General features: G+C 38.2%; 1 protein-coding gene across 4 annotated transcripts in view; it reads right to left on the bottom strand.

The window, feature by feature from the left end:
• Nucleotides 1-25,144, bottom strand: part of TOPAZ1 (testis and ovary specific PAZ domain containing 1) — a 122,001-nt gene that overhangs the window by 78,449 nt on the left and 18,408 nt on the right. For all 4 annotated transcript variants that reach the window (XR_005218685.1, XM_037848577.1, XM_037848585.1 and 1 more), the window contains exon 5: nt 10,641-10,705. Coding sequence is in view for 3 of the 4 variants with exons in the window: in XM_037848577.1 (XP_037704505.1) it covers nt 10,641-10,705 (65 nt within the window). In the remaining variant the exon portion in view is untranslated. The remainder of the gene's footprint in view (nt 1-10,640; nt 10,706-25,144) is intronic.

Here is a 25,144-nt window from a genome sequence, read left to right as displayed (position 1 = left end):
CTGGGAGCAACCTCAGGGTGCTTTGCTGCTTGTTAGGGGTTTGTCTATTTTGTAGCTTGCATTCAGCAGTCCACATTTGTTAATTAAAACCCCAGTTGGAGCTAGGCTGAGCTATATTCACTCGCTCTGCAAACGCTACTTTCTTCCACAGCAAGGTCTTGTAACTCAGCCTGCCATGGGGGGACGGGGTTTCTGGCACCATTCTGCAGTTTTTACTTACAGTTTTTATGCTGTGATCTCAGCCACTCCACCTAATCCAGGTTGGTGTACAATGTGTGGACAGTCACAGTTGTCCCCCAGCAGTTGTTACAGATTATTTACTAGTTGTTCCTGATTGCTTATTAAGTGCTCCAGGGGACTAACTAAATTCCACACCTCTCTATGCTGCCATCTTGCCCCTTCTCTGAATTTACTTTTTTTTTTTTTTTTTAATCATCATTTTATTGAGATATATTCACATACCACGCAGTCATACAAAACAAATTGTACTTTCGATTGTTTACAGTACCATTACATAGTTGTACATTCATCACCTAAATCAATCCCTGACACCTTCATTAGCACACACACAAAAATAACAAGAATAATAATTAGAGTGAAAAAGAGCAATTGAAGTAAAAAAGAACACTAGGTACCTTTGTCTGTTTGTTTGCTTCCCCTACTTTTCTACACATCCATCCATAAACTAGACAAAGTGGAGTTTGGTCCTTATGGCATTCCCAATCCCACTGTCACCCCTCATAAGCTACATTTTTATACAACTGTCTTCGAGATTCATGGGTTCTGGGTTGTAGTTTAATAGTTTCAGGTATCCACCACCAGCTACCCCAATTCTTTAGAACCTAAAAAAGGTTGTCTAAAGTGTGCGTAAGAGTGCCCACCAGAGTGATCTCTCGGCTCGTTTTGGAATCTCTCTGCCACTGAAGCTTATTGCATTTCCTTTCACATCCCCCTTTTGGTCAAGAAGATGTTCTCCATCCCACGATGCCGGGTCTACATTCCTCCCCAGGAGTCATATTCCACGTTGCCAGGGAGATTCACTTCCCTGGGTGTCTGATCCCATGTAGGGGGGAGGGCAGTGATTTCACCTTTCAAGTTGGCTTAGCCAGAGAGAGAGGGCCACATCTGAGCAACAAAGAGGCATTCAGGAGGAGACTCTTAGGCACAAATACAGGGAGGCCTAGCCTCTCCTTTGCAGCAACCGTCTTCCCAAGGGTAAAACTTATGGTAGAGGGCTCAACCCATCAAACCACCAGTCCCCTATGTCTGTGGTCATGTTAGCAACCATGGAGGTGGGGTAGGCGAATACCCCTGCATTCTCCACAGGCTCCTCAAGGGGGGCACTACATCTTTTTTTTTTTTTTTTCCTTGTTTGTCTTTTTTCTTTTTTTTTTTTTTTTAACTTTCCCTTCTTTTTTCAAATCAACTGTATGAAAAAAAAAGTTAAAAAGAAAACAAACATACAATAAAAAAAACATTTCAAAGAGACCATAGCAAGGGAGTAAGAAAAAGACAACTAACCTAAGATAACTGCTTAACTTCCAACATGTTCCTACTTTACCCCAAGAAAGTTACATAATATAGCAACATTTCAGTGAACTTGTTCCTACTACATCCATCAGAAATTAACAGACCATAGTCATTTCTGGGCATCCCCAGAACGTTAAATAGCTTATCTGTTCTTCTTGGATTATTGTTCCCCCTTCCTTAATTGCTCTCTACTGCTAGTTCCCCTACATTCTACATTATAAACCATTTGTTTTACATTTTTCAAAGTTCACATTAGTGGTAGCATATAATATTTCTCTTTTTGTGCCTGGCTTATTTCGCTCAGCATTATGTCTTCAAGGTTCATCCATGTTGTCATATGTTTCACCAGATCGTTCCTTCTTACTGCCGCGTAGTATTCCATCGTGTGTATATACCACATTTTATTTATCCACTCATCTGTTGAAGGACATTTGGGTTGTTTCCATCTCTTGGCAATTGTGAATAATGCTGCTATGAACATTGGCGTGCAGATATCTGTTCGTGTCACTGCTTTCCGATCTTCCGGGTAAATACCGAGAAGTGCAATCGCTGGATCGAATGGTAGCTCTATATCTAGTTTTCTAAGGAACTGCCAGACTGACTTCCAGAGTGGCTGAACCATTATACAGTCCCACCAACAATGAATAAGAGTTCCAATTTCTCCACATCCCCTCCAGCATTTGTAGTTTCCTGTTTGTTTAATGGCAGCCATTCTAACCGGTGTTAGATGGTATCTCATTGTGGTCTTAATTTGCATCTCTCTAATAGCTAGTGAAGCTGAACATTTTTTCATGTGTTTCTTGGCCATTTGTATTTCCTCTTCAGAGAACTGTCTTTTCATATCTTTTGCCCATTTTATAATTGGGCTGTCTGTACTATTGTCATTGAGTTGTAGGATTTCTTTGTATATGCAAGATATCAGTCTTTTGTCAGATACATGGTTTCCAAAAATTTTTTCCCATTGAGTTGACTGCCTCTTTACCTTTTTGAGAAATTCCTTTGAGGTGCAGAAACTTCTAAGCTTGAGGAGTTCCCATTTATCTATTTTCTCTTTTGTTGCTTGTGCTTTGGGTGTAAAGTCTAGGAAGTGGCCTCCTAATACAAGGTCTTGAAGATGTTTTCCTACATTATCTTCTAGGAGTTTTATGGTACTTTCTTTTATATTGAGATCTTTGGTCCATTTTGAGTTAATTTTTGTGTAGGGGGTGAGGTAGGGGTCCTCTTTCATTCTTTTGGATATGGATATCCAACTCTCCCAGCCCCATTTGTTGAAAAGACCATTATGGCTCAGTTCGGTGACTTTAGGGGCCTTATCAAAGATCAGTCGGCCATAGATCTGAGGGTCTATCTCTGAATTCTCAATTCGATTCCATTGATCTATATGTCTATCTTTGTGCCAGTACCATGCTGTTTTGGCAACTGTGGCTTTATAATAAGCTTCAAAGTCAGGGAGTGTAAGTCCTCCCACTTCGTTTTTCTTTTTTAGAGTGTCTTTAGCAATTCGAGGCATCTTCCCTTTCCAAATAAATTTGATAACTAGCTTTTCCAAGTCTGCAAAGTAGGTTGTTGGAATTTGATTGGGATTGCATTGAATCTGTAGATGAGTTTGGGTAGAATTGACATCTTAATGACATTTAGCCTTCCTATCCATGAACATGGAATATTTTTCCATCTTTTAAGGTCCCCTTCTATTTCTTTTAGTAGAGTTATGTAGTTTTCTTTGTATAGGTCTTTTACATCTTTGGTTAAGTTTATTCCTAGGTACTTGATTTTTTTAGTTGCTATTGAAAATGGTATCTTTTTCTTGAGTGTCTCTTCAGTTTGTTCATTTCTAGCATATAGAAACATTACTGACTTATGTGCATTAATCTTGTATCCCGCTACTTTGCGAAATTTGTTTATTAGCTCTAGTAGCTGTATCGTAGATTTCTCAGGGTTTTCTAGATATAAGATCATATCGTCTGCAAACAATGACAGTTTTACTTCTTCTTTTCCAATTTGGATGCCTTTTATTTCCTTGTCTTGCCGGATTGCCCTGGCTAGCACTTCCAGCACAATGTTGAATAACAGTGGTGACAGCGGGCATCCTTGTCTTGTTCCTGATCTTAGAGGGAAGGCTTTCAGTCTCTCACCATTGAGTACTATGCTGGCTGTGGGTTTTTCATATATGCTCTTTATCATGTTGAGGAAGTTTCCTTCAATTCCTACCTTTTGAAGTGTTTTTATCAAAAAGGGATGTTGGATTTTGTCAAATGCTTTTTCAGCATCTATTGAGATGATCAATTGATTTTTCCCCTTCGAGTTTTTAATGTGTTGTAATACATTGATTGTTTTTCTTATGTTGAACCATCCTTGCATGCCTGGAATGAACCCCACTTGGTCATGGTGTATGATTTTTTTAATGTGTCTTTGGATTCGATTTGCAAGTATTTTGTTGAGGATTTTTGCATCTATATTCATTAGGGAGATTGGCCGGTAGTTTTCCTTTTTTGTAGCATCTTTGCCTGGTTTTGGTATTAGATTGATGTTAGCTTCATAAAATGAGTTAGGTAGTGTTCCATTTTTTTCAATGTTTTGAAAGAGTTTGAGTAAGATTGGTGTCAGTTCTTTCTGGAAAGTTTGGTAGAATTCCCCTGTGAAGCCATCTGGCCCTGGGCATTTATTTGTGGGAAGATTTTTGATGACTGATTGGATCTCTTTGCTTGTGATGGGTTGGTTGAGGTCTTCTATTTCTTCTCTGGTCAGTCTAGGTTGTTCATATGTTTCCAGGAAATTGTCCATTTCTTCTACATTATCCAGTTTGTTGCCATACAGTTGTTCATAATATCCTCTTATAATTTTTTTAATTTCTTCAGGATCTGCAGTTATGTCACCTTTTTCATTCATTATTTTGTTTACATGGGTCTTCTCTCTTTTTGATTTTGTCAGTCTAGCTAGGGGCTTGTCAATCTTGTTGATCTTCTCAAAGAACCAACTTTTGGTGATATTTATCCTTTCTATTGTTTTTTTGTTCTCTATGTCATTTATTTCTGCTTTAATCCTTGTTATTTCTTTTCTTGTACTTGGTTTAGGATTGGTTTGCTGTTCATTTTCTAGCTTCTTCAGTTGATCCATTAGTTCTTTGATTTTGGCTCTTTCTTCCTTTTTAATATATGCGTTTAGTGCTATAAATTTCCCCCTTAGCACTGCTTTTGCTGCATCCCATAGGTTTTGGTATGTTGTGTTCTCATTTTCATTCGTCTCTATATATTTAGCAATTTCTCTTGCTATTTCTTCTTTAACCCACTGATTGTTTAGGAGTGTGTTGTTTAACCTCCAGGTATTTGTGAATTTTCTAAGTCTCTGATGGTTATTGACTTCTAATTGTATTCCATTGTGGTCAGAGAATGTGCTTTGAATAATTTCAATCTTTTTAAATTTATTGAGGCTTGTTTTATGTCCCAGCATATGATCTATTCTGGAGAAAGTTCCGTGAGCACTAGAAAAGTATGTGTATCCTGGTGATTTGGGATGTAATGTCCTGTAGATGTCTGTTAAATCTAATTCATTTATCAGATTGTTTAGGTTTTCAATTTCCTTATTGGTCTTCTGTCTGGTTGATCTATCTATAGGAGAGAGTGATGTGTTGAAGTCTCCCACAATTATTGTGGAAACATCAATTGCTTCCTTTAGTTTTGCCAATGTTTCTCTCATGTATTTTGTGGCACCTTGATTGGGTGCATAGACATTTACGATTGTTATTTCTTCTTGCTGAATTGCCCCTTTTATTAGTATGTAGTGGCCTTCTTTGTCTCTCAAAACATCCCTGCATTTGAAGTCTATTTTATCTGAGATTAATATTGCTACACCTGCTTTCTTTTGGCTGTAGCTTGCATGAAATATTTTTTTCCATCCTTTCACTTTCAGTTTCTTTGTGTCCCTGTGTCTAAGATGAGTCTCTTGTATGCAACATATTGATGGTTCATTTTTTTTGATCCATTCTGCGAATCTATATCTTTTAATTGGGGAGTTTAATCCATTTACATTCAACGTTAAAACCGTGAAGGCATTTCTTGAATCGGCCATCTTATCCTTTGGATTATGTTTGCCATATTTTTCCCTCTCTCTATTAATATCCTTTATTGTACCCATACCGAATCTCTTTAGTACTGAACCTTTCTCCAAGTCTCTCTGTCCTGTCTTTGTTTCTCTGTCTGTAGGGCTCCCTTTAGTATCTCCAGTAGGGCAGGTCTCTTGTTAGCAAATTCTCTCAGCATTTCTTTGTCTGTGAAAAATTTAAGCTCTCCCTCAAATTTGAAGGAGAGCTTTGCTGGATAAAGTATTCTTGGCTGGAAATTCCTCTCACTCAGAATTTTAAATATATCGTGCCACTGCCTTCTCGCCTCCATGGTGGCTGCTGAGTAGTCACTACTTAGTCTTATGCTGTTTCCTTTGTATGTGGTGAATTGCTTTTCTCTTGCTGCTTTCAGAACTTGCTCCTTCTCTTCTATGTTTGACAGTGTGATCAGTATATGTCTCGGAGTGGGTTTTTTTGGATTTATTCTATTTGGAGTTCGCTGAGCATTTATGATTTGTGTATTTATGTTGTTTAGAAGATTTGGGAAGTTTTCCCCAACAATTTCTTTGAATACTCTTCCTAGACCTTTACCCTTTTCTTCCCCTTCTGGGACACCAATGAGTCTTATATTTGGACGTTTCATATTATCTATCATATCCCTGAGGTCCATTTCGAGTTTTTCAATTTTTTTCCCCATTCTTTCTTTTATGCTTTCATTTTCCATTCTGTCATCTTCCAGGTCACTGATTCGTTGTTCAACTTCCTCTAGTCTTGTACTATGAGTGTCCAGAATCTTTTTAATTTGGTCAACAGTTTCTTTAATTTCCATAAGATCATCCATTTTTTTATTTAGTCTTGCAATGTCTTCTTTATGCTCTTCTAGGGTCTTCTTGATTTCCTTCATATCCCGTACTATGGTCTCATTGTTCATCTTTAGTTCTTTGAGTAGCTGCTCTAGGTGTGTCTCTTCTGGTCTTTTGATTTGGGTGCTTGGGCTTGGGTTATCCATATCGTCTGGTTTTTTCATATGCTTTATAATTTTCTGTTGTTTTTGGCCTCGTGGCATTTGCTGAACTTGATAGGGTTCTTTTAGGGTTTGTAGACCAGTTGAAGTCCTTATCTCTAATTTATCAGATCTACAGCTTCGTGGAGTACACTTTCTCTAACTAACCAGCAGGTGGCGTCCACGAGCCACCTGTTCTCCACAAGCCAGATCTCCCCTGCTTAGCCTTTTTGGTGAGTGGGGGAGTGAGTCTTGTGGGGCCCAATTGGTGTACCAAGCTTGCGTGTGTAGTTGGTGTTGCCTGCCCTGTATGTGGGGCGTGTTTCTGGGCAGTCGGGGAGGGGGGGTGGCCCTAACAATCAAATCTCCCTGATGATCCTAGAGTTTTAAAGCTACTGCAATAGTCTAATCCTTCAGTTCAGTCCTGCCACAGTTTGTCTCTGCCACTGACCCACAAGTCTTTGGTATTGGCGTATGGCTCCTGAGACTTGCAAGTGGGCCCCTCTTCCAGGTTGTGCACCCCGGGTCCTCTGTTGAGGGATGACTGTGCTATGTCACAGGTGAGTGCCGTCCCCCCAGGGCAGTTCTGGGCTGCTGGGCTGTGTTGGGAGGCTCCCAGTCTGCTCAAATGATGGCTGAATGGGGCTCTGTTAATTCACACTGCTCCCCCTTCCCAGCTCTGGGACATTCAGCTGAGGTTGCAGGGAAGGCTAATGTCGACGCCCAGTTTTGTGGTGTGTGCAGATTTCGCTGATCTCAGCAGTTCCACGTTTTCATGAGTGTTGTATGAAGTATGCCCAAAGACAGATTGCTCTGTGGTGTCCCGTCCACGCAGTTCCTGGCTTTTTACCTACTTTCCTGGAGGAGTAATTGGAGCCTCACTTCAATCTTCTTGCAGGGGATCCCACTAGTGCCATCTGGAACAATGTTGAACAATTTTGGAGAACGCCATTTTGAAACCCAACCTGGGAGCAAGCAGATGCCAACCATGTGCCTTCCCAGCTAACAGAGGTTTTCCGGATGCCAATGGCCTTTCTCCAGTGAAGTGTCACTCCACATGGATGCTGCCCGAATACTCCCAGAGCTGTGGGCGCCTCCTCCGTGGGTGCCTTCTCCTTGGGTGCCTCCGCCGTGAATCTCTCCTCCGGGGATGAAGTGCTTATCCTTCTCTGAATTTACTTTTAAGAGAAAAGACTTACACTCTCACTCAGATACTATAACTTTTTACCTTAAAGACAGTTCTAATAAGCTTTTTCAGTTGGTTTCCTGGGCCACAGGAGAATAAAAACAGCAAGAAGAGGGGCCACTTTTTTTTAAATTCAGTTTTATTGAGATATATTCACATACCATACAATCATCCATGGTGTACAATCAACTGTTCACAGTACCATCTTATAGCTGTGCGTTCATCACCCCAATCTATTTTTGAACATTGTCCTTACACCAGAAACAATCAGAATCAAAAATAAAAATAAAAAAAGAACACCCAAATCACCCCCCCCAATCCCACCCTACTTTTCATTTAGGTTTTGTCCCCATTTTTCTACTCATCCATCTATACACTGGATAAAAGGAGTGCAATCCACAGGGTTTTCACAATCATAGTCACCCCTTGAAAGCTACATTGTTATACAATTGTTTTCAAGAGTCAAGGCTACTGGTTTGGAGTTTGGTAGTTTCAGTTATTTACTTCTAGCTATTCCAATATATTAAAACCTAAAAAGTGTTATCTATATAGTGCGTAAGAATGTCCACCAGAGTGACCTCTCGACTCCATTTGAAATTTCTCAGTCACTGAAGCTTTATTTCATTTCATTTCACATCCCCCTTTTGGTCAAGAAGATGTACTCAATCCCACAATGCCAGGTCCAGATTCATCCCTGGGAGTCATATCCTACATTGCCAGGGAGATTTACATCCCTGGGAGTCAGGTCCCACGTAGGGGGGAGGGCAGTGAGATCACCCGCCAAGGTGGCTTAGTTAGAAAGAGAGGGCCACATCAAGGGGAGACACTCTTAGGCACAATTATAAACAGGTTTAGCCTCTCCTTGCAGCAATAAGCTTCATAGTGGCCAGCCCCAAGACAGAGGGCTTAGCACATCAAGCCATCAGTCAAGGGGCCACATTTTAATAGCTGAAACTTGTAGCACTGATGCAGATAAAACTTTCATACAAAATAGATATATTCACCTTTCTCCATATTTTAGGATGTCACTGATATGTGTAATCAACATATCCCCCCAAACAAAAAACACAAAAAGAGTAACATATATTGCGATTATAAGTAACAGTGCTGAATTGTAGGTGATTATGGTTTAAAGGGGTTGCTTAGAGTCATGTATGTCCCCAGAAGGAAAGCTAGAGGCTAAAATATGGGCTTATATAACACAGTGCACCTTATAGTGGATGATAATTATGATTACCACTAAAAATATAAATAAGTTCTTTCATTAACTAGTACAAATGTACAATACTTGTACAAAGAGTTAGTAACAGTGGTATATGGGGGAAAAGTACCTATTGCAAACTATGGACTACAGTTAACAGCAATATCCTATTATTCTTTCATCAATCATAACAAATACACCACAACAATACTAAGTGTCAATAATGAGGGAAGACAAGGGGTATGGGGTATTTTGGGTTTTCTTTTTTTATGTCTATTTTTTATTTTTCTTTTTGGAGTAATGAAAATGTTCTAAAATTGATTGTGACAATGATTGCACAACTAGATGATTATACTGTGAGACACTTATTGGAGACCTTGGATGGATTATATGGCATGTGAATATATCTCAATAAAATCTGCAGTTTAAAAAATTTAAAAACTCCAAAACCATAGGATTGTACAACACAAACAATAACACTAATGTAAACTATGGATTATATTTAACAGTACAATTTCAATAATATTCTTTCATCAACTGTAACAAAGGCACCACATTAATGCAAGGTGTTAATGAGGGGGGGTGTATATGGTAACTGTGTTTTCTGCACTATTTTTCTGTAGACCTACAACTTCTCTAATAAAAACAAATTTACATTTAAAAACAGAGTAACATAAAACAAAGAGTAATTATAGAATTTGAGAAATGAAAGAGATTACACACTACAATTCTTTTACTTTGGCTGGACAACAGAAACCCAGGGAGATATACTGACTTGCCCAAAGTCATGCTGTGCTGATCACGATGGTAGCCGTAGAGCCAAGTTGATGAGAAACTTCTACAGGCTTTGCAATGACATTATTTTAGTTTGCAAGCAAAACTTTTTATGGAGGAAAAAAGTTAACGTCATACACTTTTTATTTGAGATCTCCAAGTGGTCATGAATCCACCAGGCTTCTGTGCCAATCTAATTCTTATCTAGCCTTTTCTTTACACAGTGGTTCTCAAACTTGAGCATGCATCAGGATCAGCTGGTGGCCCTGTTAAACACATACTGATGGGCCCCACACCCAGAGTTGCTAATTCAGTAAGTCTGGGATAGGGCCCAATAATCTGCATCTCTAACAAGTTCCCAGATGGCTGCTGTTGCTCCAGGGATCATATTTTGAAAAGCACTGCCTTAACATAAAAACACATGAACACATTTGCCACCCGACCTGGGTCTGCTTTTCTTCATCATAAAAATGGGGGTGAAGGGTGGATGAGATGATCTCTAAGATTATCTTAGATCTAAATTTGGTATTTTTACATGTTCTAATGAGTGTTCCCTAACTCTAATCACTTCATCCACGTAACCTGCAAACTGCAATGTTCATCTGATTTCAGTCACTGTTCCCCTTATAAAAAGTGCATACACATCCTTTTATTCTTTGTTTTATCACTAGTCTTTATTCTTTCCTCAAAAATTAATTTAATGGCTCAAAAACAAAGTGATAGCTTTAAGGTTCAAATTTGCATTAAGGAACTTTTAATGGCTATTACATCTAGGTAAATCTGAAACATTAATTAAATCATACCCACATATAGCAGAGAATGAAAACCACATTCAAGATACAAATTAGATAGCTAATTTTTTAAGTTATGTAATTAAATTGTTACAGACCTCTTGCAAACTTCTTCAATATTTTCTTTTTCTTCTTGAATAGTCACCTTGCCTGAAAGTATACACTGTGAAGAGATTATGTTTAAATAAATACATCTCTGTACACTATATTAAGCTATAAGGCCTACCAGATTTATTAGATGTTAAACAACTAGCTTACAGTCAACCCTGATGTACAATTCTATTCTACATCATTTAAAATACTGAATATTGACTTAAAATTTCCCACTGTTAATTAAAATAATAAACCAATTCATTTTCTAGCTTTTGATATCACCCTTAATTATGCAAACCACCATTTCAAATTATTATGGACCACTGAAACTGCTGTGTTTCTTTTTATTCAGAAGTAAAAGCTTTTAGTGATTTTATGCGGTATTTATGAATTTCATAAAAGACATTTATATTTCATTATAATAGTTAAATGCATTTTCAAGATTGCTATACTTAAAACATTTCACAAGTAGCTTTTTGGAAATTGTGGCTTTCTAATTACAAAACCTGCTAAATATTAGCTTCTTAAAAAACAGGCACCAAGAAAATAAATCTCCAACTCATCCATCACTCCAACAGAGATAACCACTTAATATCTTAGTTTATATCTCTCTAATGTCTTTTAAAGCACACACAACAGTGTGGTAGAATAAATTATTATGTGCACTAACACAGACATGTTCATAGTCTTAATCTGCATTCTGTGGGTATGAATCCATTGTAAATGGAACTTTTAAAGATGTTATTTTTAGTTAGGGTGCAGCCAACTGAAGCAGGGTTGGCCTTAATCCGGATTACTGGAGCCCTTATAAAGAGGAGAAACTGGAATCCAGGGTCAAAGAAGATCACAAGGAGAAGCCACAAGTCAGTGGAAACTAAGAAGAGAAAGGAGAGAACACTGCCATGTGATGTTAAGAACCCCAAAGATCACCAGCAGCCAGCACCAGAACAGATTTCGGGGAGAAAGCATTGCCTTGTTGACACCTCAATTTTGAACTTCTCCTAGCTTCAAAACTGTGAGGTAATAAATTCCTGTTGCTTAAGTCAACCCATTGTGTGGTACTTGTCATAGCAGTCAGCAAAGTAGGACAGAAAGTGTTATACTATATATACTATTACAAGCCTTAGGACTAGAACAACAAAAATTAACTGAGAAACATGAAACATTTACAAATAGAAAGACATACCATGTTCCTGGATGAGACTATTTAATGTTAAAGATTTTAATTCCTCCCAAAGTAATTTACAAATTTTTACAAACTACTTTGCAAGTGAGTTTAAAGCATTCTTAGAAGAAGGTATGAGGGAAAATAGCCAAGAAATATTTTAGATTTACAATACATCTTAGTATCTTTTAAAACAAGACTTCTGAGGCGGGGCAAGATGGCAGACTGGTGAGCTGTATGTTTTAGTTACTCCTCCAGGAAAGTAGGTAAAAAGCCAGGAACTGCGTGGACTGGACACCACAGAGCAATCTGTCTTTGGGCATACTTCATACAACACTCATGAAAACGTGGAACTGCTGAGATCAGCGAAATCTGTAAGTTTTTGCGGCCAGGGGACCCGCGCCCCTCCCTGCCAGGCTCAGTCCCGGGGGAGGAGGGGCTGTCAGCTCCGGGAAGGAGAAGGGAGAATTGCAGTGGCTGCTCTTATCGGAAACTCATTCTACTGATTCAAACTCCAACCATAGATAGACTGAGACCAGACACCAGAGACTCTGAGAGCAGCCAGCCCAGCAGAGAGGAGACAGGCATAGAAAAAAAACAACACGAAAAACTCCAAAATAAAAGCAGAGGATTTTTGGAGTTCTGGTGAACACAGAAAGGGGAAGGGCGGAGATCAGGCCTTGAGGCGCATATGCAAATCCCAAAGCAAAGCTGATCTCTCTGCCCTGTGCACCTTTCCTTAATGGCCCTGGTTGCTTTGTCTATTAGCATTTCAATAACCCATTAGATCTCTGAGGAGGGCCGTTTTTTGTTTTTTTTTTTTTTTTAAATCCTTTTTGCTTTTTCTAAAACAATTACTCTAAGAAGCTCAATACAGAAAGCTTCAAAGAATTGAAATTTGGGCACGTCAAGTCAAGAGCAGAACTAAGAGAGCTCTGAGACAAAAGGCAATAATCCAGTGGCTGAGAAAATTCACTAAACAACACAACTTCCCAAGAAAAGGGGGGTGTCCGCTCACAGCCACCATCCTGGTGGACAGGAAACACTCCTGCCCATCGCCAGCCCCATAGCCCAGAGCTGCCCCAGACAACCCAGTGTGACGGAAGTGCTTCAAATAACAGGCACACACCACAAAACTGGGCGTGGACATTAGCCTTCCCTGCAACCTCAGCTGAATGTCCCAGAGCTGGGAAGGGGGAGCAGTGTGAATTAACAGAGCCCCATTCAGCCATCAATTGAGCAGACTGGGAGCCTCCCAACACAGCCCAGCAGCCCAGAACTGCCCTGGGGGGACGGCACTCACCTGTGACATAGCACAGTCATCCCTCAACAGAGGACCCAGGGTGCACAGCCTGGAAGAGGGGCCCACTTGCAAGTCTCAGGAGCCATACGCCAATACCAAAGACTTGTGGGTCAGTGGCAGAGACAAACTGTGGCAGGACTGAACTGAAGGATTAGACTATTGCAGCAGCTTTAAAACTCTAGGATCATCAGGGAGATTTGATTGTTAGGGCCACCCCCCCTCCCCGACTGCCCAGAAACACGCCCCACATACAGGGCAGGCAACACCAACTACACACGCAAGCTTGGTACACCAATTGGGCCCCACAAGACTCACTCCCCCACTCACCAAAAAGGCTAAGCAGGGGAGATCTGGCTTGTGGAGAACAGGTGGCTCGTGGACGCCACCTGCTGGTTAGTTAGAGAAAGTGTACTCCACGAAGCTGTAGATCTGATAAATTAGAGATAAGGACTTCAACTGGTCTACAAACCCTAAAAGAACTCTATCAAGTTCAGCAAATGCCACGAGGCCAAAAACAACAGAAAATTATAAAGCATATGAAAAAACCAGACGATATGGATAACCCAAGCCCAAGCACCCAAATCAAAAGACCAGAAGAGACACACCACCTAGAGCAGCTACTCAAAGAACTAAAGATGAACAATGAGACCATAGTACGGGATATGAAGGAAATCAAGAAGACCCTAGAAGAGCATAAAGAAGACATTGCAAGACTAAATAAAAAAATGGATGATCTTATGGAAATTAAAGAAACTGTTGACCAAATTAAAAAGATTCTGGACACTCATAGTACAAGACTAGAGGAAGTTGAACAACGAATCAGTGACCTGGAAGATGACAGAATGGAAAATGAAAGCATAAAAGAAAGAATGGGGAAAAAAATTGAAAAACTCGAAATGGACCTCAGGGATATGATAGATAATATGAAACGTCCAAATATAAGACTCATTGGTGTCCCAGAAGGGGAAGAAAAGGGTAAAGGTCTAGGAAGAGTATTCAAAGAAATTGTTGGGGAAAACTTCCCAAATCTTCTAAACAACATAAATACACAAATCATAAATGCTCAGCGAACTCCAAATAGAATAAATCCAAAAAAACCCACTCCGAGACATATACTGATCACACTGTCAAACATAGAAGAGAAGGAGCAAGTTCTGAAAGCAGCAAGAGAAAAGCAATTCACCACATACAAAGGAAACAGCATAAGACTAAGTAGTGACTACTCAGCAGCCACCATGGAGGCAAGAAGGCAGTGGCACGATATATTTAAAATTCTGAGTGAGAGGAATTTCCAGCCAAGAATACTTTATCCAGCAAAGCTCTCCTTCAAATTTGAGGGAGAGCTTAAATTTTTCACAGACAAAGAAATGCTGAGAGAATTTGCTAACAAGAGACCTGCCCTACTGGAGATACTAAAGGGAGCCCTACAGACAGAGAAACAAAGACAGGACAGAGAGACCTGGAGAAAGGTTCAGTACTAAAGAGATTCGGTATGGGTACAATAAAGGATATTAATAGAGAGAGGGAAAAATATGGCAAACATAATCCAAAGGATAAGATGGCCGATTCAAGAAATGCCTTCACGGTTTTAACGTTGAATGTAAATGGATTAAACTCCCCAATTAAAAGATATAGATTCGCAGAATGGATCAAAAAAAATGAACCATCAATATGTTGCATACAAGAGACTCATCTTAGACACAGGGACACAAAGAAACTGAAAGTGAAAGGATGGAAAAAAATATTTCATGCAAGCTACAGCCAAAAGAAAGCAGGTGTAGCAATATTAATCTCAGATAAAATAGACTTCAAATGCAGGGATGTTTTGAGAGACAAAGAAGGCCACTACATACTAATAAAAGGGGCAATTCAGCAAGAAGAAATAACAATCGTAAATGTCTATGCACCCAATCAAGGTGCCACAAAATACATGAGAGAAACATTGGCAAAACTAAAGGAAGCAATTGATGTTTCCACAATAATTGTGGGAGACTTCAACACATCACTCTCTCCTATAGATAGATCAACCAGACAGAAGACCAATAAGGAAATTGAAAACCTAAACAATCTGATAAATGAATTAGATTTAACAGACATCTACAGGACATTACATCCCAAATCACCAGGATACACATACTTTTCTAGTGCTCACGGAACTTTCTCCAGAATAGATCATATGCTGGGACATAAAACAAGCCTCAATAAATTTAAAAAGATTGAAATTATTCAAAGCACATTCTCTGACCACAATGGAATACAATTAGAAGTCAATAACCATCAGAGACTTAGAAAATTCACAAATACCTGGAGGTTAAACAACACACTCCTAAACAATCAGTGGGTTAAAGAAGAAATAGCAAGAGAAATTGCTAAATATATAGAGACGAATGAAAATGAGAACACAACATACCAAACCTATGGGATGCAGCAAAAGCAGTGCTAAGGGGGAAATTTATAGCACTAAACGCATATATTAAAAAGGAAGAAAGAGCCAAAATCAAAGAACTAATGGATCAACTGAAGAAGCTAGAAAATGAACAGCAAACCAATCCTAAACCAAGTACAAGAAAAGAAATAACAAGGATTAAAGCAGAAATAAATGACATAGAGAACAAAAAAACAATAGAAAGGATAAATATCACCAAAAGTTGGTTCTTTGAGAAGATCAACAAGATTGACAAGCCCCTAGCTAGACTGACAAAATCAAAAAGAGAGAAGACCCATGTAAACAAAATAATGAATGAAAAAGGTGACATAACTGCAGATCCTGAAGAAATTAAAAAAATTATAAGAGGATATTATGAACAACTGTATGGCAACAAACTGGATAATGTAGAAGAAATGGACAATTTCCTGGAAACATATGAACAACCTAGACTGACCAGAGAAGAAATAGAAGACCTCAACCAACCCATCACAAGCAAAGAGATCCAATCAGTCATCAAAAATCTTCCCACAAATAAATGCCCAGGGCCAGATGGCTTCACAGGGGAATTCTACCAAACTTTCCAGAAAGAACTGACACCAATCTTACTCAAACTCTTTCAAAACATTGAAAAAAATGGAACACTACCTAACTCATTTTATGAAGCTAACATCAATCTAATACCAAAACCAGGCAAAGATGCTACAAAAAAGGAAAACTACCGGCCAATCTCCCTAATGAATATAGATGCAAAAATCCTCAACAAAATACTTGCAAATCGAATCCAAAGACACATTAAAAAAATCATACACCATGACCAAGTGGGGTTCATTCCAGGCATGCAAGGATGGTTCAACATAAGACAAACAATCAATGTATTACAACACATTAAAAACTCGAAAGGGAAAAATCAATTGATCATCTCAATAGATGCTGAAAAAGCATTTGACAAAATCCAACATCCCTTTTTGATAGAAACACTTCAAAAGGTAGGAATTGAAGGAAACTTCCTCAACATGATAAAGAGCATATATGAAAAACCCACAGCCAGCATAGTACTCAATGGTGAGAGACTGAAAGCCTTCCCTCTAAGATCAGGAACAAGACAAGGATGCCCGCTGTCACCACTGTTATTCAACATTGTGCTGGAAGTGCTAGCCAGGGCAATCCGGCAAGACAAAGAAATAAAAGGCATCCAAATTGGAAAAGAAGAAGTAAAACTGTCATTGTTTGCAGATGATATGATCTTATATCTAGAAAACCCTGAGAAATCGACGATACAGCTACTAGAGCTAATAAACAAATTTAGCAAAGTAGCAGGATACAAGATTAATGCACATAAGTCAGTAATGTTTCTATATGCTAGAAATGAACAAACTGAAGAGACACTCAAGAAAAAGATACCATTTTCAATAGCAACTAAAAAATCAAGTACCTAGGAATAAACTTAACCAAAGATGTAAAAGACCTATACAAAGAAAACTACATAACTCTACTAAAAGAAATAGAAGGGGACCTTAAAAGATGGAAAAATATTCCATGTTCATGGATAGGAAGGCTAAATGTCATTAAGATGTCAATTCTACCCAAACTCATCTACAGATTCAATGCAATCCCAATCAAAATTCCAACAACCTACTTTGCAGACTTGGAAAAGCTAGTTATCAAATTTATTTGGAAAGGGAAGATGCCTCGAATTGCTAAAGACACTCTAAAAAAGAAAAACGAAGTGGGAGGACTTACACTCCCTGACTTTGAAGCTTATTATAAAGCCACAGTTGCCAAAACAGCATGGTACTGGCACAAAGATCGACATATAGATCAATGGAATCGAATTGAGAATTCAGAGATAGACCCTCAGATCTATGGCCGACTGATCTTTGATAAGGCCCCCAAAGTCACCGAACTGAGCCATAATGGTCTTTTCAACAAATGGGGCTGGGAGAGTTGGATATCCATATCCAAAAGAATGAAAGAGGACCCCTACCTCACCCCCTACACAAAAATTAACTCAAAATGGACCAAAGATCTCAATATAAAAGAAAGTACCATAAAACTCCTAGAAGATAACGTAGGAAAACATCTTCAAGACCTTGTATTAGGAGGCCACTTCCTAGACTTTACACCCAAAGCACAAGCAACAAAAGAGAAAATAGATAAATGGGAACTCCTCAAGCTTAGAAGTTTCTGCACCTCAAAGGAATTTCTCAAAAAGGTAAAGAGGCAGCCAACTCAATGGGAAAAAATTTTTGGAAACCATGTATCTGACAAAAGACTGATATCTTGCATATACAAAGAAATCCTACAACTCAATGACAATAGTACAGACAGCCCAATTATAAAATGGGCAAAAGATATGAAAAGACAGTTCTCTGAAGAGGAAATACAAATGGCCAAGAAACACATGAAAAAATGTTCAGCTTCACTAGCTATTAGAGAGATGCAAATTAAGACCACAATGAGATACCATCTAACACCGGTTAGAATGGCTGCCATTAAACAAACAGGAAACTACAAATGCTGGAGGGGATGTGGAGAAATTGGAACTCTTATTCATTGTTGGTGGGACTGTATAATGGTTCAGCCACTCTGGAAGTCAGTCTGGCAGTTCCTTAGAAAACTAGATATAGAGCTACCATTCGATCCAGCGATTGCACTTCTCGGTATATACCCGGAAGATCGGAAAGCAGTGACACGAACAGATATCTGCACGCCAATGTTCATAGCAGCATTATTCACAATTGCCAAGAGATGGAAACAACCCAAATGTCCTTCAACAGATGAGTGGATAAATAAAATGTGGTATATACACACGATGGAATACTACGCGGCAGTAAGAAGGAACGATCTCGTGAAACATATGACAACATGGATGAACCTTGAAGACATAATGCTGAGCGAAATAAGCCAGGCACAAAAAGAGAAATATTATATGCTACCACTAATGTGAACTTTGAAAAATGTAAAACAAATGGTTTATAATGTAGAATGTAGGGGAACTAGCAGTAGACAGCAATTAAGGAAGGGGGAACAATAATCCAAGAAGAACAGATAAGCTATTTAACGTTCTGGGGATGCCCAGAAATGACTATGGTCTGTTAATTTCTGATGGATGTAGTAGGAACAAGTTCACTGAAATGTTGCTATATTATGTAACTTTCTTGGGGTAAAGTAGGAACATGTTGGAAGTTAAGCAGTTATCTTAGGTTAGTTGTCTTTTTCTTACTCCCTTGTTATGGTCTCTTTGAAATGTTCTTTTATTGTATGTTTGTTTTCTTTTTAACTTTTTTTTTCATACAGCTGATTTAAAAAAGAAGGGAAAGTTAAAAAAAAAAAAAAAGAAAAAAGACAAACAAGGAAAAAAAAAAAAAAAAGATGTGGTGCCCCCTTGAGGGGCCTGTGGAGAGTGCGGGGGTGTTTGCCTGCCCCACCTCCATGGTTGCTGGCATGGCCGCGGACATGGGGGACTGGTGGTTTGATGGGTTGAGCCCTCTACCATAAGTTTTACCCTTGGGAAGACGGTTGCTGCAAAGGAGAGGCTAGGCCTCCCTGTATTTGTGCCTAAGAGTCTCCTCCTGAATGCCTCTTTGTTGCTCAGATGTGGCCCTCTCTCTCTGGCTAAGCCAACTTGAAAGGTGAAATCACTGCCCTCCTCCCTACGTGGGATCAGACACCCAGGGAAGTGAATCTCCCTGGCAACGTGGAATATGACTCCCGGGGAGGAATGTAGACCCGGCATCGTGGGATGGAGAACATCTTCTTGACCAAAAGGGGGATGTGAAAGGAAATGCAATAAGCTTCAGTGGCAGAGAGATTCCAAAACGAGCCGAGAGATCACTCTGGTGGGCACTCTTACGCACACTTTAGACAACCTTTTTTAGGTTCTAAAGAATTGGGGTAGCTGGTGGTGGATACCTGAAACTATTAAACTACAACCCAGAACCCATGAATCTCGAAGACAGTTGTATAAAAATGTAGCTTATGAGGGGTGACAGTGGGATTGGGAATGCCATAAGGACCAAACTCCACTTTGTCTAGTTTATGGATGGATGTGTAGAAAAGTAGGGGAAGCAAACAGACAGACAAAGGTACCCAGTGTTCTTTTTTACTTCAATTGCTCTTTTTCACTCTAATTATTATTCTTGTTATTTTTGTGTGTGTGCTAATGAAGGTGTCAGGGATTGATTTAGGTGATGAATGTACAACTATGTAATGGTACTGTAAACAACCGAAAGTACAATTTGTTTTGTATGACTGCGTGGTATGTGAATATATCTCAATAAAATGATGATTAAAAAAAAAAAAAAAAAAAAACTGTATCAGCTTCTCATAAAAAGAAAATAATAAAAGTAAAATTAATAAAAAAAAAATAAAACAAGACTTCTTTATTAATTTTATTTTTCAAATAATTAATAGTATGGTACTGGTGCAGGAATTGAGCAGTGAAACTAAACACAAGTAAAGGAATAGTTCCAAATATAAAAATCTCAAAAAAATTAAAGATGGTATGGTAGTTTGGAGCTAATGTACCTCAGAAAACCATGTTTCTAAACTTAATCCATTCCTGTGGGTGTGAACCCATTGTAAATAGGATCTTCTGATGAAGTTGTTTCAGTTAGATGTGGCCCAAGTGACTCAGGAGGGATCTTAATCCTATTAGAGAAGGCCTTATAGGGAAGGAAGAGAAGAAAGACACAGGGAGCAGGCAGAAGGCAAAAGTCAATGGAAGTTGGAAGAGAAAAGAGAAGCCAGGAGAGGTCACCATGTGCATTGCCATGTGTCAGAAAGGCCAAAGATCAAGGATCACCTGAAGCCAGACCCAGAATGCCACAGTCTTTTGGGAGAAAGCATCACCTTGATGACACCTTGAATTTGGATTTCTCCTAGCCTCATAACTGTGAGCCAATAAATTCTCACTGTTTAAGTCAACCCATTACATGGTATTTGTTTTAGCAGCCAGGAAACTAAAACTATGGCATATAAAGTTTGTGAGCAAATGATTCAATAAATGCCAGTTGGACAAATGGCTAGTTGACTGAACAGAAAACAAGCTTGGTCCAAACTCACCATATGCTAAAATAAATTTTAGGTCCATTAAAGGTTTAAATATAAAAAAGAGAATTCTTAAAGTAACAAAATAAAATAAAGGTGGGTATTTAAATAATTTGGACAGTGGAAAAAGCTTAAGTATGAGATCAAAGGCAGAAACCATGAAGAACAATACCAACAGGTTTGACTAGAGGAATTTTAATATTTCATGCGCTAAAGGAATAAAAAAAAAAAAACACAAAAGCTGTTTGCGGAAGAAAGGAAGGGAGAGAGGAGGAAGGAAAGAAAAGCTATAGTGTTTCCACATCCTTTCACCCAAAATAAATTTTATATTGTTAAAAGACTGTTAAATTTAGATTGCTAAATGATAAATAATACCATAAAAACACTAGAAGAAAATATGGTAGAAATTTTTAAAGATCTTGTAATGGAGAAGTATTTGCCTAAACATGATTCATAACTCAGAAACCATAAAAATGTTAGATTTGACTAAATAAAAATTAAAAGCTTCTGCAATGTAAAAAAGCTCCTAAACCAGAACCCACACTTAATAAATCAAGCCCTCGACTTGAGGCTTGCTCTTGTGAAATTTAGGGTTGTAAATGGGAGGCTGAGCCCTCCTATAATTATGTCTAAGAGGCATCTCCAGGCAACCTCTTTTGTTGCTCAGATGTGGCCTTTCTCCCTCTAAGCCCAACTTGGCAAACAAATTCATTAACTTCCCCAAAGTGAGGGAAATGACTCCCAGGGGAATGAATCTCCCTGGCGGCGTGAGACATGACTCCTAGGAATGAGCCTAGCCCTGGCAGCAAGGAATTGAAAATGCCTAGTAGACCAAAAGGGGGAGAAAAAAAGGTAAGAAGCTGAGAGTACAGTGGCTGAGAGATCCCAAATAGAGTCGAGAGGATATTCTGGAAGTTTCTCTTATGCAAGCTCCAACTTGACATCCCAAATGGCCACAATATGCCATGCCCTTACCAAAAGTTCCCCACCTGATAGTCTATAAAAGATTCTCTCACTAAGTTTTACCTCTCAGAAACTTAAATCCACCAGAGTGTTCCTATACCAGACAAGTCCTAAAATCCAGAGGCAAAAGATTCTTTAAGAACAACAATCAGATGCAGCCCCCTTCCCCATGCTGTCCATACCCCCTTTAAATATGAACAAGTTAGGGTGCTCACTGCTTAGACACCCCTGAAGATGGAAAAAGAGATTAAGTGAGAGGAAGGGGTAGCAACAAACAAGACAAGATTTAACAAAGGTCTATGAATACTGAAACTTTATATAAATATATATATATTTTTAGATGCTGGGGTGTTGGAATAGCTGGAAGGAGGTAAATGACATGGTGGAACTGTAACCTATAACATTTTTTGAAATTTGTTCTATAGCTACTCGTTGAATTGGGTTTTGAAAGTCTTCACCTTTCAGTATATACCCTATATAGCATAGGAAGGAAAGAACTGAAACTATGGAATTGTAACCCATAACAATTTTTGAAATTACCTATATAACTGCTTGTTGAGCTGTATATCAAAAGTTAACACCTTTCTGTATGTATGTTATAGTTTACAATAAAGGAAATAGCTGAAGTTGTGGAACTGTAACCCATGATATTCTTTGAAATTTACTCACTAACCACTTGTTAAACTGAACTTTGAAAGTTATCACTGTTATGTTTATATGTTAAAGTTCACAATTTAAAAATGCATAAAAAAGCTCCCAAACCAAACAAATACATTTAACATATGGGTAATTACTACAAACAAAAAAAATTAGGAATCCCAGAAGAAAAATGGGCAAACAGAATCAACATGAAGTACACAGAAAAAAAAATGTAAATGACTACACATTTTAAAAGATGCTTAATTAGACTCCTGGAAGACATGCAAATTAAACCTAAAACAAAGACATTTGTAAGAATAAACATATGGACAAAAATTTTTTAAATTTAATAATCAGTTGGTGAGTGGACAAAATGGTACTTTTATACATGTTGTTAGGTGTATAAATCAAAGCAATCTCTATGTAGGACAATTTTACCTAGTAATTCCACTTTAAGAATTAATCCAGAACTGCAAGCACATACAAAAAATGCCTTATGTTCAAGGATGCAATATGCAGCAATATTTAAATAGCAAAAAAAAGGAAATAAAACTAGGATCTATAAATAATGGAACTGGTTAAACAGAGTATATCCATATAGTAGTTAGTTATATAACTATAAAAAGAAAAAGACGACATTACATACTTCAAAGAAAATCACCTACATATTAAGTGAAAAAGAAAAGCAATGCAGAAAATGGTATACTACCATTTGTATAAAATTAAAAAGAATACACAATAGTTCCGTTTTGAGAAATGGCACAATATCTCTTATTGAAGACAGCTGTAAACTCTGGATAAAAACCTCTACACGAAGGCACTGGAAAGATATGAAAAGCAGGGAGAACCTGGAGGGAAGTCTATACTTGAAAAGAGGAAATGGCACTGGGTAACTGTCCTGTTTTTATGGCTTTTTTCTTTAAGGTATACCCTAGTTGGAACCACATGGGGAGACCAAAATTTTGCATAAAACCTTGGAGCCCTACTGATACAAAGAACTAGAAGGCCGAGTTTGGGACAAAGTCAGAAACTGGAAAGTGAAGCTGGGAATCCTGTAAAGGAAAGACCCAAAGCAGCAGCCCCAAAATCAGCTTAAAAACTTGGCCCAAATATCTATGTGACCCCTGAACTTATTACATGTAGGGCAGACACCAAACAGTCCAGCTGAGATTAAAAGAACTGAATAAACATTGAAGCTGCTACCCAGTACAGGGGAGAAATCTGGAGATTGAGTTCATCCAAGTTAACTACCTACAAAAAAAAAGCCCACATTACTCTTTGAAGTAATGTAACAGAACCCAGAGTCTCTATATAAGATCATTCAAAATAAACAGGATGACACCCAAAATTATTACATACACAAAGAAACAGGAAGAGGAAACTCAAGAGAAATGGAAATCAATTGAGATTGACACAGGAATGATCCAAATGTTAAAATTAGCAGCTATTACACCTAAGCTCAAAAATGTAAAAGAAAATATGCTTACAATGAATTCACAAAAAAAAAAAAATCTCAGCAGAGAAACAAGAACTATTAACCATAACAAAAAAGAAATACTAGAAGCAAAAAAAATCAATAGCTGAAACAAAGGCAATGAATGAAATTTACAGCAGACTAGTGATACTCAAAGAAAGAGTCACTAAACTTGAAGACAAATCAATATAAATTATCCAATCTAAAGAACAGATATAAAAGAAAACTGAGCAAAATTAATAGAACCTCATATCTATGGGACAATATCCAAAAACCTAACATGTATGTAATTGGAATCCTAAGTGGAAAAAAGATAAAAAATGAGATTTCTGCTTCCAGATAAGTGGAGCAAAAGGACTGGATTTACTCTACTGCTTAAAAGCAGACCAGACCAAACCAAACCAAATCCAAAACAAAAGAGACAAAATATATGAACTAATGGGTTCAAACATTTGATACTAAGCAACATAGGACAACGGTCTTTGAGAGAAAGAAGATAAATGAGGCAAACCCCACAACTGTCCCAGCTTCACCCTGGAGAGAGTTTCCAGGCTGCAATGAGGGAGAAACCAGGTGGGGTCCAGCAGTGTCCATGAGAGGAGAAAAGTGAACTGAGAGTCCAGGGAGGTCAAGGAGGTTACAGTTCATAGGGCAGAGTACTGGAGAGGAGACAGCTACACAGAAAGAAAGCTCGAAGATGAGGAGAGGATTACTAGGTACAGATAAGTAAATGAGCAGGAGGAAATTCCCTAAGGCTGAGTAAAGAGTAGAGGAGACAATGCCTAGAAGTCACACAAGACTGGGAAAAATTCATCTTTCCACTAGCCTGGATGTTGTACACCACATTAACAGAATGATGGAAAAAACCACATGATCATCTCAATTGATACAGAAAAGGCATCTAACACAATCCAGCACCTCTTCTCGATAAACACACTTGGATTCTTTTTTACTTTAATTGTTCTTTATCACTTTAATTTTTATTCTTATTATTTTTGTGTGTGTGGTAATGAAAATGTTCAAAAATTAATTTTTGTGACAAACAAACAACTATATAATGGAACTGTGAACAACTGAATGTACACTTTGTATGACTGCATGGTATGTGAATATATCTCAATAAAAATGAATTAAAAAAAAAACACTTGGAAAACTAGGAATAGAAGGATACTTCCTCAACATGATAAAGGGTATCATGAAAAACCCACAGCTAATGTCATACTCAATGGTAAAAGAATAGAAGTTTTCTCTCTAAGATCAGAAACAAGACAAAGATGCCTGCTATCATCACTGTTATTCAACATCGCACTGGAAGTTCTAGCGAGAGCAATTAGGCAAGGGAAATAAAAAGGCATCACAACTGGAAAGGAAGAAGTGAAAGTTCTGATATTGGATAATGGTGATGATAAACAACATTGCTAATATAATTAAAATCACTGAATTGTCTACATGCAGGTGCTTAAAATGGAAAATTTTTCTTTTATATAT

Source organism: Choloepus didactylus, chromosome 1 (genome assembly GCF_015220235.1).
Source record: "Choloepus didactylus isolate mChoDid1 chromosome 1, mChoDid1.pri, whole genome shotgun sequence".
NCBI classification, from domain to species: domain Eukaryota; kingdom Metazoa; phylum Chordata; class Mammalia; order Pilosa; family Megalonychidae; genus Choloepus; species Choloepus didactylus.
This window is presented reverse-complemented; position numbering and strand designations above follow the sequence as displayed.